The 15596-nt window shown below is 34.1% G+C and overlaps 2 protein-coding genes across 2 annotated transcripts; both read left to right on the top strand.

The window, feature by feature from the left end:
- The first annotated feature begins 4651 nt into the window (after positions 1-4651).
- On the top strand, positions 4652-9442 carry PEL1 (Eukaryotic release factor 1 (eRF1) family protein). Its single transcript, XM_012987014.2, has 16 exons — positions 4652-4970; positions 5123-5205; positions 5727-5802; positions 6331-6405; positions 6482-6538; positions 6627-6672; positions 7027-7102; positions 7273-7348; positions 7471-7503; positions 7612-7680; positions 7853-7959; positions 8105-8177; positions 8288-8326; positions 8564-8658; positions 8838-8944; positions 9218-9442. The coding sequence occupies exons 1-16, from the start codon at positions 4920-4922 to the stop codon at positions 9289-9291; spliced, it is 1137 nt and encodes a 378-aa protein (XP_012842468.2). The 5' UTR covers positions 4652-4919; the 3' UTR covers positions 9292-9442.
- A 1368-nt stretch (positions 9443-10810) lies between these two features.
- Positions 10811-12642, top strand: LOC105962678 (uncharacterized). The gene is made up of 2 exons (XM_012986991.2): positions 10811-11230; positions 12065-12642. Exons 1-2 carry the CDS (start codon positions 10883-10885, stop codon positions 12533-12535), a joined length of 819 nt encoding a protein of 272 aa, XP_012842445.2. The 5' UTR covers positions 10811-10882; the 3' UTR covers positions 12536-12642.
- The last annotated feature ends 2954 nt before the right edge of the window (positions 12643-15596 follow it).

Raw genomic sequence — 15596 nt, 5'->3', positions numbered from 1 at the left:
AGCGAGTAAAAGAACTAACGAACTTAAGTTGTTAGGCCCGATCCAACTTAAGCCTGTTAGGGCTTTTATGCAAGACACTATAAATACTTGATTTATAGTTCTTGCACAAAAAATACAAGACTTGAACACAACCCTAATCACGAAACCCTAGCCGTTCCCTCTCTCTCTCGGCCGAACTCTCCCCGCGGCCCCCGTCCACTCACCGGAAATCGGCCTCCTTTGGCCGATTAATCGTGGTAGTTCTTTTCTTTGTTTATTCTTTCCGTTTATTCTAACTACTGCGTGTTTAGTGCCACGTTTTAGTAGATCGAAGTATACGAGGTGAAATCCGAGAGGAGAAAGATCGAAGAATCGAGGAGCTGCCCTACGCCGTCGCCACCGCCGTTCGCGCCGTCGCCGTCACTGCTCACGCCACCGTCGCTGCTCCCGGATTGCACAGATTGGTTTCCGTTGCAATCTTGCTTCGAATCGTGCGCCTACCTCACGCTTCAAGAGGTAAAGATTCGAATCCGTATTTATGCGATTCGTTTTTATTTAAATTAAATATGCATGTTCGTCTAGTAAGTATGTTGTATGATTTTATGTATATTATGTGATTACATGAAATTCATTATTTACTGCCAGCATGATTATTTGATTTAATGCGAGCATGTTAGTTGATTTAATTTCGATTAAATGATTCGCAAGTATGTTTGGTTTTAAACTTCGCTGGAAGCGCAAAGGTATGCAATTAATTGTTTAATATATGTCGGGCATGTGATTATGTGACTTAAACTCGTTTAATTCGCATAAAATTTTTATTTTCCGCTGCGTACGCGTGCCCGATTCCCATCAACACCCACACACAAAAAATCACAAATGCTGCAGCAAAGGATGGATGTGACTACATATGACAATATGACTATGCAGCACTACCAATGACAACAACACCCACACACAAAAACAACACAAATGTTGTAACATGCATGATGTGACTACATATGACAATATGACTATGCAGTACTAACAATGACAACAATACCCATACACAAAAACATCACAAATGTTGCATCATGCATGAATGTGACCACATATGACAATATGACTACGAAGTGCTACTCATGGCAACAAGACCGATACACAAAAAAACACAAAATCTGTGGCATGCATGAATGTAACCACATATGAAAATATGACTACGAAGTACTACTAATGGCAACAACAGCCAGACACCAAAATTGGATATATGACTACGGATTTTTTACAAATTGGTGGTGTACTTGAAGTAGTGAAATGGTTGGCTTAGGGTAGTAAATGTTGCTAGGTTTTCGTTCTGTACGATTTGTTCCTTTTGATTATGATGGCCTGTAAAAAAATATTTGAAGGGCGTATTAGGTCCCAACGGAGGTGGGGAACAAAGTATATTGTAATGTAGCCATAAACTTACGTTTTGTCGGTGTCTTCTTCACCATTGATGGAAGATAACTACTGTTGATGGTATATGAAATTTATGAGCAGAAGTTGACTACACTTATGGTTGTTTGGGTTCTCGTCGACGAAGATGACTAGTCCTTCCTCATTTTAGTTGAGCAGTTGAGGTTTTTCTGGTGAATCTCCGTAGCGAGAAGATGGGTTTGCGTTTTTTACAGAGAGAAGTTGATTTTCAATTGGTATTTGGTAGGCTCTGATAGTGAGGGCGCGTTTATTTGATTTTCAATTGATTTAGAAATCCGTATATGGTTGTAGCAATAATTTCGAATTTTTTGGTGTTAGGGGATTATCTCAAAGTAAGAATTTTAGGAGTGGACCTATTCCTATATATTTTTCATTCTAGGGGTGTATATCAAATGAACCCATAATATTAAATATCTACAACCACCAATTCAATAAAATTATACCAATTCAATAAAATTATGACAAGAATACTAAATTAGTACTAAAATATTTGTATTTACATGTAATCCCCAATAAATAAATAAAAAGCTTATAATCATTACTCCAATAGAGAAGGTGATACAATTTGGAAAATTTGGAGGAATGTTGTCAAAATCTAAAAGAGTATATTATTATTAAAAAAATATAGTAGATGATGCATACCTCAAATGAATAAATAATACAATAAGGTCTCATTATTGGAGAACTTAATAATTATTAACTAAATAATTGGACTTTGTTTGATGTTTAGTATCACTAATAATTTGTTGTATCGACCCGCAAGTATTATGTTATCATAGCTTATCTTGCCTTCTAGGCATGAGTTTTGTTAGACAATTTCGGGGTCCAATAAAATAATTGGATTTTCAGTAGATTATTTAATCTTATCTACAATCAAACAAGGTCTAAGGGCTCGTTTGGTTACTTCTATAAATTTTTAAATGGCTCGTTTAGTTGCTCAATATAAGATTAGTCAAGATGATTTTAAATAATCTAATAAAACTCAACTGTATTATTGAATATGGAAGGTCTAATAAAAAAATAGCTTAAAATGCAAGATATAATGGTTTATAATGGAGTTATAGTGGATATTTAGTTAATAATGGTTTATCTCCCCAACCAAATGAAGCCTAACTAAACAGTAGGGATTAGTAACACATTATGTTGACAAGATTCATACAATTTTAAATCCGCTACTAAAATCAAAGTTCACTATTAAATTCTATCATTTCATGAAATTATTAGTACATCTCCCCCAGAATAATTTTATAGTGGTTCACAAAACAAGTAAAATACAATTTTATCCATTAAACTAATAATTTTATTAAATAATAAAGGGTTTTATAGGCGAATCACATATAATCCCAAAATTTAATAGATTTAATACAAGATCGAATCCAATGAACCGAATGTTTTACTAACTAACTAATAATTAGTCTGTAGATAATTAATCCAGTCTCATCTAATTCAATCTAATCCGATAGAGATAATCGAACGAGCCCTAAGAGTTTTTATTTCCCACAAAAGCTGTTTAAAATAATATGCATTCAAGACAACGAGAAAACATAGTCCACAACGCCAGCCACAATTTATTTTTTATTTTCTTAATTTTTTAGGGGTGCCTTTTTTGTAATTTTCAGACTTAGATCTAACGGTGTTAAGATCAAAAGTCTGTAAACTAACGACGAGGGCCACATTAAGACAATTTTTCAAGTACAAGGAGCAAATCGATAGAGGTAGGGGGTAAAGTGATATTGCAGCAAAGTAAAGGGGAAAAAGTAGAATTTACCCAATAATAATATGGGGTAATGGCAAATAGGCCCATGACAAGGGCACTTAATTAAAAGAGGGACATCCAACTTTTTTATCTTTCAAATAAATCCACCCCATTCAAACTTATTTGCAAATAAGGAAAATCATTTTATATATACCAAATTACCCATAATTCATTGAAACCCAATTCAACTCCAATTTCATGATTTACACCCCAATTTAGCCCAATTTCATCAATTAACCAATTTTAACCCTAATTTCAATTTTGACCCCAATTTTAACCCTAATTCTTATCAATTCCACCAATTATGCTCTAACTTCCTTAATATTACACATTGACCCCGGATTTAAACAAATATATCACATTAACCCCCAATTTTTTTTTTCTGAATTTTTTTTTTTCTGAAATGTTTTTTTTTTCCGGCCAGATTCCGGCGTTGACTTTTTTTTTATAATTTTGTTTTTTCTTAATTTTTTTTAATTAATATTACTGTCTTGGCTGCTAAATTACTGTCTCCGGCAGTTAAATAACTGCCGGAGACAGTAATTTAGCTGTTAATTGATTTTTTTTTTCTTCAAAAATATTTTAATTAATATTTTTGTATTCGTTGCTAAATTACTGTCTCCAGCAGTTATTTAACTGTTGGAGACAGTGATTTAACTGTTAATTGACTTTTTTATTCTTAAAAAAAATATTTTTAATTAATATTACTGTATTCGTTTGCTAAATTACTGTCTCCAGCAGTTATTTAACTGTCGGAGACAATAATTTAACTGTTAATTGGCTTTTTTCCTTTGTTTTCTTAAAAAAAAAAATTAATTAATAGTACTGCCTTAGATGCTAAATTACTGTCTTCAACATTAATTTAACTGTCTTAGACAATAATATTAATAATATTACTGTTCGGAAAAATAATATTCATAATATTATTGTTCGGAAAAAATAATATTCATAATATTATTGTCCCAAACAGTAATATTACTGTCTGAGACAGTAATTTAGTAGCTAAAACAGTAATATTAATTAAAATATTTTTTTCTTCTAAGAAAAAAAAAAGAAAAAAAAAAAGTCAACGCCGGAGACCGGCGGTCAACGGTGGTTGACCGACCGGAAAAAATTTCAGGAAAAAAAAAAGTTTTCAAAAAAAAAAAAAAAAAAAAAAAAATCAACGCCGGAATCTGGACATTTCAGAAAAAAAATTATTTTCTGAAAAAAAAAAAGTTTTGGGGGTTAATGTGAGATATTTGTTTAAATCCGGGGTCAATGTGTAATATTAAGGAAGTTAGATCATAATGGGTGGAATTGATAAGAATTATATTATTGAGGGTATTTTAGACTAAAGACATGGGGATGTGCTTAATTGAGAGACTGTTTTTTTTGTGGACCAAAATGCATTTAAGTCTCATGTGATGGGCCTTTTTGCCATTTGCCCAAATAATATATGAAACACAAAAAACTTTCCATGTATTTCACGTTTTAAGTCTTCGGTTAATAACAGAAAATGAGTAAAGAAATTGTCGAATTAATTTACCCAGGTCCCAATCCAATCCCAATTGCTAATCGGAGTGAAACCCTTGTTTAATTTCCCATTTTATGGAGGTTGCTTCACAGCTACAAAAACCAGGGAATCTTATTCAGAATCTTAAACTCACGGCTCCGCGTTTCTTCCAGAAGCACAACTCAGAATAAGGAAACAAAAATCGAACCAGAAACAAAGGGAAAAAAATAAAACATGAAGATTGTTCGTAGAGCCATCGATCACGACGGCCGTGGAAGCGTGAAGGTTTAATTCGAAACCTTTTTTTTATTTTCAGTTGTTTCTAAAATTCAATACAATTTTACTTCTTTTTTTTTCGTTTTGATTTAATTTTAATTGTTTCTTTTTGTGGGTGTTAAGTTGTTTTAATTTATGGGTTTTTTATTTTTTTTCTGCAGATGATTCCAGAAGAAGCAGATGATTTGTGGGTTACTTATAATTTGATTGTTCAGGGTGACACTGTCATGGCTGTTACAGTCAGGTAATATTTTTATTTTTTTAATTTCTTGTTTATTGTGTTTTATTGGCTTGTATCAGAGTTCGAGATTGAATTTTGATGTCGATTTTGTTGTCGACTTCAAATATTTTGGTAATTATACTGTTATTTGGCCTTTTTTTTTTAATGCAAATTGTATACACAAGTAAATAGGTTGTTCGGTTCCGGGTTCGGGTTTGGGTTCGGTTTCGGTTTGGTTCGGTTACCATATCTATAGCATGTTTATTGTGTTGTATTGGCTTGTATCAGAGTTCAGAATTGAATTTTGATGTTGATTTTGTTGTCGACTTCAAATATTTTGGTAACTATACAGTTATTTGGCGTTTTTTTAATGAAAATTGTATACACAAGTGAATAGGTTGTTCGGTTTGGGTTCGGTTTCAGTTTCGGTTTGGATCGGTTACCATAGCTATAGCATTGCTTATTATGTGCTTTTGTGTTGATAATGGTTTTTTTTTTTTTTTTTTTTTTTTTTTTTTTTTTTTTTTTTTTTGTTCTATCTGTAGGAAGGTTTTGAGAGAAGCTGCTTCGGGAGGAAGAGATGCAGAAAGAGTGAAACTGAAACTAGAAATCAAAGTTGAGGTAATATGGTAATTAATCTCAGTGTTCTTTAGGCAAGGAATTTATATAAGTAGCCACTAATTTAAATTACAGCTTGCAGTTTATCTAATAATGCTGGACCGGTCGATATGTATGTATTTATTTTGTCGTTGTGAGATTCACAATCTCACTTGCTTAGGGTAGTGTTTGCAAATGCTAAACCGAATTTGAATAATTCAAGCATGGTTATGTGTTTCTTGCTAAATTTGTAGCTTGAACAGTTTTTTTTGTGGAAATTAAGACACGAGTATACGGATTAACCAATCCGATAACTCATTTTTTAATTCAACCAGTCAATCAAAAAGTTAAGTTACGTGCATGTCATATTCAAGATTTACATTTGAAACGTTACCTGAATATTTAGCCGACGGCAAAAGAAAGTTATTTAGAATAGAAGCATTCAATAATTTTATAATTCCAAACCCTATTCGAATTTATCGCATACTTTCAGAGAGAACCTCAAAGTTTTGTATTCTGCTAAATTAAATATTGTTTTGTTTGAAATCATAGGCTGTTGAGTATGACCAAGAAGGATCTGTGTTACGCATACGTGGGAAGAACATTTTGGAGAACGAACATGTTAAGGTGGGGCCCACCGGATCTTCTCTTCTTAATTATCATGCTTTGGTGATTCAATTAATTTTATATTTTCATGGTGCAGATAGGGGCTTTTCACACTCTAGAAATCGAGCTCCACCGGCCTTTTGTGTTAAGGAAGGTAAATATTTTTTCTTCTTTATTTTTGTCACATTTTAGCAAATAAGGTATACATGGGCTTATTTAAATTTTCTTGTCATGTTTGCTAGGATTTATGGGACTCGTTGGCATTGGATGGGCTCCATCAATCCTCTGGTATACATTTTTCAATAAATTTATATATATGTAGTTTACTTTCGTCTTTTATTTCTCGTAATGCAATGAAGTAAAACTCGAAATATTTAACAGAAATTTTATTTTACTCAAAATAATCAGTTAACTAACTCGGTGCAATATACTATGGTGAACGTAAGAAACTAAAGGTTTATCACCTTCGAGAACATGCTTATCGTACTATGTGATTTTTTGGTTATTTGAAACAATGTATACGTAAGACGTATAACAAATCGATTTAAATTTTATGTACGATGTTTACTGGATTTTATAGGGTAATTGAATTTTGTTATTCAAATAACTGAATTTTGTTTATTCGAATTATTTTTGTAATAGATCCGAAAGCAAGTGCTGACCTGGCTGTCGTTCTGATGCAAGAGGGCCTGGCCACCATTTTGCTCGTTGGTAAAAGGTACTTCTATCCATTTTAATGTACTAGTTTTGAAATGGAATGCTAATTTAATAAGGACCCCTTATAAAGAATTAAAAAAAAAAGCATTGTAAATTGTTGTCGTCTAATTTGTCACATTTTTTTTTCTTTTAAATTTTTTTTAACGTGAAATGGTGCGAATGTGTCGACAGTGTGACGACTACTCGTGCACGTATAGAGACTTCGATACCTCGCAAGCATGGAGCTTCTATTGCTGGCTATGATAAAGTATGCTTATTACTCTCTTAATTCCTATATTTGTTATTTCTAAAGAATGTTCATTCAAATTACCGACTTTTTTTTCGTTTTTTTGTTGGTAATGTAATTGCTTTTCTTGTTAAATATGACAGGCCTTGAATAAGTTTTTCGACAATGTCGTACAGGTGACAATCTCAAAAACTTTTTTGCTTCACTTTGTCGTTGTCTTGTTTACATCTAAAATTGCGGAACTCATCATTGTGACGAATTTTTTTTGTCCTTTTTTGTTTTAGGCGTTTCTGAAACATATTGATTTCAACATTGTACGTTGTGCCGTGATTGCAAGTCCGGGATTTACTAAGGTCTGTTATTTTCATATTCATCTAGAATATCTTAAAGAGTTTTAGTTTCTGTTTCAAAGTGTTCTCTACTGATTCATTTTTTAAGTCAACTAAATTATTAATAATATTAATAATAATAATAATATAATATAATATGAGTACGTTGTTTAAGATTATTCTCATACATGTTCAGGAACAATTTCACAAGCACTTATTGTTGGAGGCAGAAAGGAAACAGTTGAGACCTATTATTGAGAATAAATCACGTATAGTTCTTGTCCACTGTACCTCGGGTTACAAGTACTCTCTCTCTCTCTCTCTCTCTCTCTCTCTCTCTCTCTCTCTCTCTCTCTCTCTGTGTGTGTGTGTGTGTGTGTGTGTGTGTGTGTGTGTGTGTGTGTGTGTGTGTGTGTGCGCGCGCTAAGATCTTCGAAAAATGACACAGGCACAGTTTGAGAGAGGTTTTGGATGCTCCAAATGTAATGAATATGGTTAAAGATACAAAGGCTGCTCAAGAGGTACATAATACTTTACCAACATCACTTTATTTTTTTCCGAGTTTGGTCGTTTTCTCGATTCGAATATTTTTTGTTTGGTTTACCTTATAATTCCTTATTCTTTAACGCAGGTTCGAGCACTCAAGGATTTCTTTGCCATGCTTTCTGATGTCAGTTTCCGCCCTTCGTATATGTGTTAAATTGAAATTACGTGGTTTATTTATGTTATGTCTCGTTTGACTGGATATATATATGACATGATTAGTTAAATAAATAATTGGGTTTTATTTAGTTTTGAGGCCGGCCTGGAAATCTTGATCCAACTTTACCTGCAAAATATCTTATCTTGACTAATCCTATCGTGGCAACCAAACAAGGCCTTAATGTATCTTGGTGGTTTCGTTTAGGATCCAACTCGAGCATGCTACGGATCAAAACACGTTGAATTTGCCCATGATCGAATGGCTATCCAAACACTTCTCATTACCGATGAGCTATTCAGGTTAGTTATCTTACAATCGGAGGGTCCCACAAGCACAACAAAATTTGAGATATTTGTCTTTAATTAATTTACATTATGTACTTGATGGGAGAAAAAGCACCTTGTTCTAATCACATCCTTTCCGGTGAAACGAGCCCAAAAGGAGAACGTGATTTTAATTGGAGATTTTATTTTGTCAGGAGCGCTGACGTGGCAGCTAGGAAAAAGTACGTAAACTTGGTCGATTCAGTAAAGTCTTCAGGTGGCACATCCCACATCTTCTCGTCTATGCATGTCTCAGGCGAACGTGAGTCTATTCCTTCCTCTTATTTTTCACCCTTTTATTTAAGGACAAAAGCTTCATTTAGAATAAAATTAAATAAGAAGAATACGGGGACTCGGCATTTTTGAGTCTTGAAACTGGCGTTAAGAGTATTTTTCTTCCTGAGAATAGGGTCTTAAGAAATCCCTGTTGCCATCAATCTTTTTTCCAATTTATTTTTGTTTTCAATTTTTTTTATTTCGAAAAGTAAAATATTATTTGTGCTGACTTGTGTAATTTTGATGTTACGAGGAGCAGAATTAGCACAGTTGACTGGTATAGCAGCGATTCTTCGTTTTCCGCTGCCAGATCTCGATGACATTGAAATGTAACTGCTTGCGGTGTTGAAGCTGCTCATTGAAAAATCAAGTTTTCTGCTTTTATATATTAATTCATTGTTGTACGATGAGAAAAGGCATAGAATAAACTTGTAGAAATAATAGTGTTTGTTTCATATAATAAACCACAGGGCTTTTTCTTCTTCTTCCTTTTTTTTTTTTTTTTAAATGTTTATTACAATGAACTGCCTATATTTATCAAGCTCAAGACTTCTTCACTTGTCTGTCTGGTTTCCGCATACCTAATTAGAATTAAATGACAACCACAAACTATATTTGTAAGGGCATATTACGGCCACCTTTGAGGTATGGTTAAATTACGAAAATACATCTCTTGTTTGGGTATTTACAGCCACCCTCTTCTTTTAAATATTTTTAAATAAAATTTATGTAATTCGGTTATTTACCGAACTTAATCGTGTATTCAGTTTGGTAAACGGTATGATATGTTGACGTACCGAACATTTCAATTTAGTTTTACGGATTTAACATCCCTAAATTTATCCCTTGAGGGGTATTTTAATACATAATTCAGGGATGGTTGTAATTACTTAACATGAGGGCGGTTTTCATAATTTGACAATACCTCAGGGATGGTCGTAATTTACCATTTTTTAAATGTACTTCTATTTCAAAATATAATATAACCACATTTCTAATTGTCCTTTTACCCTAAACTTAATATATATATGCATGTTTCTCTCCACATTTGTTTCTCTTCTTTGTTCTGCATTTATGTATCTCTCTCTCTCTTCCGCTCCATTCACTCCATTGTTTTACATCGTATTAACGTATTCGTCTATCATTGTAGACAACCATAAAAACAACTAAAACAAATAACAGAAAGCGCGATAGATACATAGGCATGTGAGGATAAATTAAGTATATTGCGTAGTAGCTTAATAAATTTTTATTTAATGAAACAACTAATGGAGGTTTGATTAATAAAGGGAAAGGATGTTGGATCCACCCTAGTATACTCTAATGTGTTAGGCTCATCACACATAATTAAATTTAGTTAGTTTATACTCCCTCCCTCCGTTCTTAAATATATGTCATTTTTCACCTTGGCACAAATCTTAAGAATCTCAATAAATATGTCTTGATTTTAGGAAAATAGATATTGATGGACCAAAATACCTTTGTTTATTAATTAATGTATGAAGAGTGTTATAGAGTTAATAAGGGTAAAATTGAAAAATAAGCAATTAATGCAGCATTGGAATTGTAAAGTGACAGATAATATGGAACAAAAACAATTCTTAAAAGAAACTGATATTATGGAACATAGTAAGTGTCTTTCATATGATTTACAAGTTATTGCACGAGACGAGGTAGAGGGACTTCGAGTAGATGCGGATTCCTTTATTAATAAATAGAAATTAAATACGTTGAAAACAAAGTCGAGTGATTTTATTGTTAATTGTTAATTATTAATTATTTTTAAAATGGTACATGCAATAGATGTGCACAATATAAAATTCTTTTAAAGTTTTTTAATTGAAGCATTTAAAGACACGCTAAACTCCATTGCCCCAAACCACGACTAGAGAGAGAAAGGGAGTAGAGAGAGAAAGAGAGAGAGATGGTGATGATGATCGGAGAAATTGTGGGAGGTTGTGTATACGAAGAGCGACCATCGTTCTCCGAACAAGCTTTCTACGCGGTAACCCTTCTATGGCTACTCTATCTGTGCACCACCGAAATAATCGGAAATCATCTTCAGTACTCCAAATTCTGGAACTCCGCTTCTTCGAACAAATCCAAGCAACAAATTATGCTTTCGAGTAAGATCGGAATGCTGATTTTATACACCCCAGCTTTGCTCGCCGCCGCCTCTTCATTTGCGCTCCTCCCTAATGGCGGCGGCGGGATCAGGTTTCCGATGCTCAAATCAGCTCTCACAATTCATTTTCTCAAAAGGGACTTGGAGGTAATTTTTTTTTTTTTTTTTTTTTTTTTTTTTTTAACCTTTTGTTTATTCAGTTATTTTGTATTATATTAGTGAAATTAACTATGTTTTTTGGGATGATGCGTCAGTTTTTGTTCTGTTTTCATGTGGGATTTTCGATAAAGTATGTTTGAAGGTTTATTTGATTCAACAAGAAATGTATAATTTTCATTGGATAAATTACGGTCAACCCCATATGATAAGTACACTCTTAGTGTCAAATTCAACATAATCTTCTATATTCCGTGGAATGTTCTCTGGTTTGTATTCGTTTTGTGCAAAAATGCAGTTTCTGATGCACCACAATCTGATATTTACAAGCCAAAGAACACATCTTTTGGGTTATTCACATAATCCAAAAGATTCCACTAAATTTGACACCGCAAGCGTTTGAGTATATTTGAAGGTTTCTTGGGTTCAACAAGACTGAATATGTTTTACTATTGAGTATTTCTCACATTGGCAAGGGTTTCTTGGTATGATCGATGCAATTGCCGTAGTCGAGAAAATTGTGACACCAAATTCGGCTTCAATTCGGTTCATTTATGCTTGTTTTGAGTGGATCTTGTGACTATCTTGAGTGCAATGCTTGTGGAGATCCCCGTTAAACATTTCACTGGGTTACAAAGATTGTTGCCTTGATCTGTACGTTGCTTCGATAGAACTGTGTGGGGGCCATGGCCCCCCAGCCCCCATAGCCATGTGCCCCCCTCCATTGATTGGTACATGCTATATGTGCTGTCAAAAAGAGAGTTTAATGTGGTTTGTCAAAATTATAGTTGTATTGTTTTAATAATCTATTATATGCTTTTGCAGACTTTGTTCATCCACAAATACAGCGGCTTCGTCGCTCTGGAAAGTGCCGTTTTTATTTCAGCCACCTACTTCACAATGGCTGCAGGCACGCTCTATTTTCAACACCAAACTCGGAACTTTCCGGAACCTTCAACCGATCTCAAGTACATCGGTGTTTTACTATTTGCGGTTGGAATATGCGGAAACTTCTATCACCACTACCTTCTATCGAAGCTTAGAAACAAGAGTGACAAGGGGTACAAGATTCCGACGGGAGGTCTTTTTGGTTTGGTTATATGCCCTCACTATCTATTTGAAATACTTACTTTTATCGGGATCTCATTTATCTCGCAGACGATATTTATGTACTTGTGTGCCGTTGGATCGACTTTTTATTTGATTCCGAGGAGCTTTGCCACTAGAAAATGGTATGCTTCCAAGTTTGAGAATTTCCCCAAGAATGTCAAGGCTTTGATTCCATATGTTCTCTAGATCTTTTAAATTTTAATAGGTCAAGATTGTATTTGACTTTTACTCCATGTAAATCTTATTTCTTTTCTCTATGTATTATGGGTTTATTAATGAACTTCATCATATAATATTCCAATTGTACCATCATATAATTATTAATAATCAATAATATAATTATACTGTTCCAATAAGTTTTTAAATGTCTTAAAATATGTATTAAACTGGTCTAATATAATTAAGCTCAATTAGTTGTGAAATATTATGAGTATTATCATTCTCTAATTACTTAACCAGATTTTGAATATTATTAATTGGAATAATAGTGTGATTCGTTAAAATAAAAATGGCTTAATTTTACTTTGCACCCTTGGAATATAGTTTTTTTTGGCACTTTGCACCCTCGAAAAAATAATAGCACCTTGCACCCTTGAAATACTAACGCATCCCGAATGAAATTTTAAACTACTGAATGTAATTTAATATTTTAGTTGTATTTTTTAGAATACCAAATGTCAATTGAAAATTATTATATTTATCAATTATCTCAAAACTACTTAAAATAAAATATAACATGATATTTACAAGCCAAGAGACATATTTGATCATTTTGTTTAAAAAATGTGGAGTTCGAATGAGGTAAAATGACTACAAACTAGAGAACATTTTACATAATTTAGAAGATTCCGCTAAACCTGACACCAAAATACTGAACGTGTAAGATGATTACCCAGACAAGAGGGTGTCCGTAATTTACCTATAATTTTTATCAAGGGGCATTTCGGCATATTGTTGAGGGGATTTGTTTTTTTCTTTAAAAGAAAACTATATAGTTGAGAGATAGTTTTACAATAAAAAACATGGTAAATTTGACATTATTAACTGAGGCTGCTGCCCTACAAGAAAAACTAATTTTTATTATAATAATTTATTATTAAATTAAGGGGTAAATTCCACTTTACCCCTCGTACTCTGCCTGAGAGTCACTTTACCCCCTCGTACTCTCAATTTTATCGATTTGCCCCCTTGTACTTGTACAATTTCCCAATACAGCCCTTTTCTTCAATTTTTGTCAATTTTGACTCTAACGCCATTTGGTCAACTCTGTAAATTACAAAATTGCCACTGCCTATAACGCGTCGTTTCTCCTCCGTCAATATTGTCATTTCTTCTTCTCCCACCAGTTCCCCTTCCAAGATATCCCCAAGTTGAACCCCTAACTTAGTAAAAATCTAGACCCAAAAATTGATCGATTCCACCCAGTGCAAAGAAAAAAATATATGAATGTGTGAAACTTTCTCTTTACTAATCTCGAGAGTCAAAATCGAAAAAATTCAATATTTACGTCAATATTTTGACTCTTGACCAAATGGCGTCAGAGTCAAAATCGAAAAAAGTTGATGAAGAGGGTTGTATTGGGAAATTGTACAAGTACAAAGGGGTAAATCGACGAAATTAAGAGTACGAGGGGGTAAAGTGGTTCTTGGGCAGAGTACAAGGGGGTAAAGTGGAATTTACCCTAAATTAAGAGTTAAATACAGTTTACACCCATAATGTATAACATATGTAACACCTATCCTGCTAAATTATCATATGTAACATTTATCCCTCAAATATGCAATTCAATTTGTATTACAAATCCTAATACACTAAAATTTTCTTTTTTTATTTAAAATAATAACTAAAAGAATAATTAAAGCATACAACTAAAAATATTTGTTGAAAATTGCATTATTTCAAAATTTAAAAATATTATCTTGTACTGTTGGGTACATATTTAATAAATAACATCTAATTGGTACTGAACCAATTAATGAAATATATTCATATCGATAATTTTAAGAAATCAATACATAAGTAACAATAATCTTAAGTATTTAAATTTATTTTAGTTCATTGATCCGACTGGATTCGTGGTGGGTTGATTTACAGAATTGGATAGGCCTGAACTTGGACCGGAGCCCACGATAAACCTACAAGAAAGAAAAGAACCGGACTTAGACCGGAGTTAGCACTCCGACAGCCAAGTCAGTAACTTACTGAAGAAGATTTTAGGCTGTTGTATGTAATTGGTAAGTAAGATTTCGTGTGTTGTGTCCCTTTACCTGTACTTACTGCCCCTATTTATACTAAAGAAAGGGACGAACGTCAAATATTCTTTAATTTAATTTACCTGTCCAATCGCGGTAATTAGGCATCCGGATCCCAAATTACCTTCAATGCAGTTTAATCCGTCATTCAATTGGCGGCTGCATGTGCAAAAAGTAAGGGGCCGAAACGACATTCCTCTGCGCCTTGTCAGTGGATTGGACGTGCATTAAATACCCCCATGTGCAGCTAGAATCATCTCCGGCTGGCCTGGCGAGAAGCTTGGCGGGAGGGTGAGTCAGCGAGAGGCCTCTCGCTCTCGCGGGTTACTCGCGACCCGCTGCTTGGTCCCTCTCGCCTAACGAGCACCAGTTTAATGGGCCTTCTTCTCTTAGTGAGCTTAATGGTGCCCTTTTGATCCTATCTGGGCCTTTGGTCTTTACTGGATCTGTCAAACGGTAACGGGCTAGAGCCACCTTGATGAGCCTTCGCTCCTTATTGGGCCGTCTGGATGGCCTTGGCCGGATCAACTAGTCCCCCAGTCGGGGTTAGGCTCGCAATTGAAGGCGAGCAACCACGAGTCCATCTCTCGCGAGAGATAGTCTATGTTCCATCTATCCGCTCGCCTCATTTCCCTTGCTTCGAATAATGTGCTCCGCTTTATATTCCTCTGATAAATGTACATAATAAATTTGGGTTAATTGACCGGCTAAACTCTTCGTTTTCTATTATTAAAAACCTGTTTTTTGTTTTTTACTCATCGTTGGGAGTTGTAGCGCCGCCTGCGCTGTCAACTCGCTATTAATGCGGTGCAGGCGGGTCTCTTCAACTTCTCCGCTTTTCTCCTATAAAAGGGGCCAGCCCCTTCTCTTCTTCTCTTTTTAGTTTTTCTGCCCAGCCTTTCGTTCTCCCTTCTTCTTCCGGCGAATTTTCTTTTTCCTCCTCCAGTTCTTCTTCCCTCAGGTAACCGTTTTCTCTCTTTTGTTAGTTTGCTCTC

Source organism: Erythranthe guttata, chromosome 6 (genome assembly GCF_056151865.1).
Source record: "Erythranthe guttata isolate IM_541 chromosome 6, IM_541, whole genome shotgun sequence".
In the NCBI taxonomy this organism is placed as follows: domain Eukaryota; kingdom Viridiplantae; phylum Streptophyta; class Magnoliopsida; order Lamiales; family Phrymaceae; genus Erythranthe; species Erythranthe guttata.
Note: the sequence above shows the minus strand (reverse complement) of the source record. Positions and strands in the feature narration are given on the sequence as shown.

What these genes read in the sequence shown, in the direction of transcription:
- PEL1 (XM_012987014.2), top strand. Translation starts at nt 4,920, where the DNA reads ATGAAGATTGTTCGTAGAGCCATCGATCACGACGGCCGTGGAAGCGTG. An exon ending in ACGGCCGTGGAAGCGTGAAG is followed by an intron (nt 4,971 to 5,122) that starts GTTTAATTCGAA and finishes TTTTTTCTGCAG; the next exon opens with ATGATTCCAGAAGAAGCAGA. An exon ending in AACTAGAAATCAAAGTTGAG is followed by an intron (nt 5,803 to 6,330) that starts GTAATATGGTAA and finishes TTGAAATCATAG; the next exon opens with GCTGTTGAGTATGACCAAGA.
- LOC105962678 (XM_012986991.2), top strand. Translation starts at nt 10,883, where the DNA reads ATGGTGATGATGATCGGAGAAATTGTGGGAGGTTGTGTATACGAAGAG. An exon ending in TTCTCAAAAGGGACTTGGAG is followed by an intron (nt 11,231 to 12,064) that starts GTAATTTTTTTT and finishes ATGCTTTTGCAG; the next exon opens with ACTTTGTTCATCCACAAATA.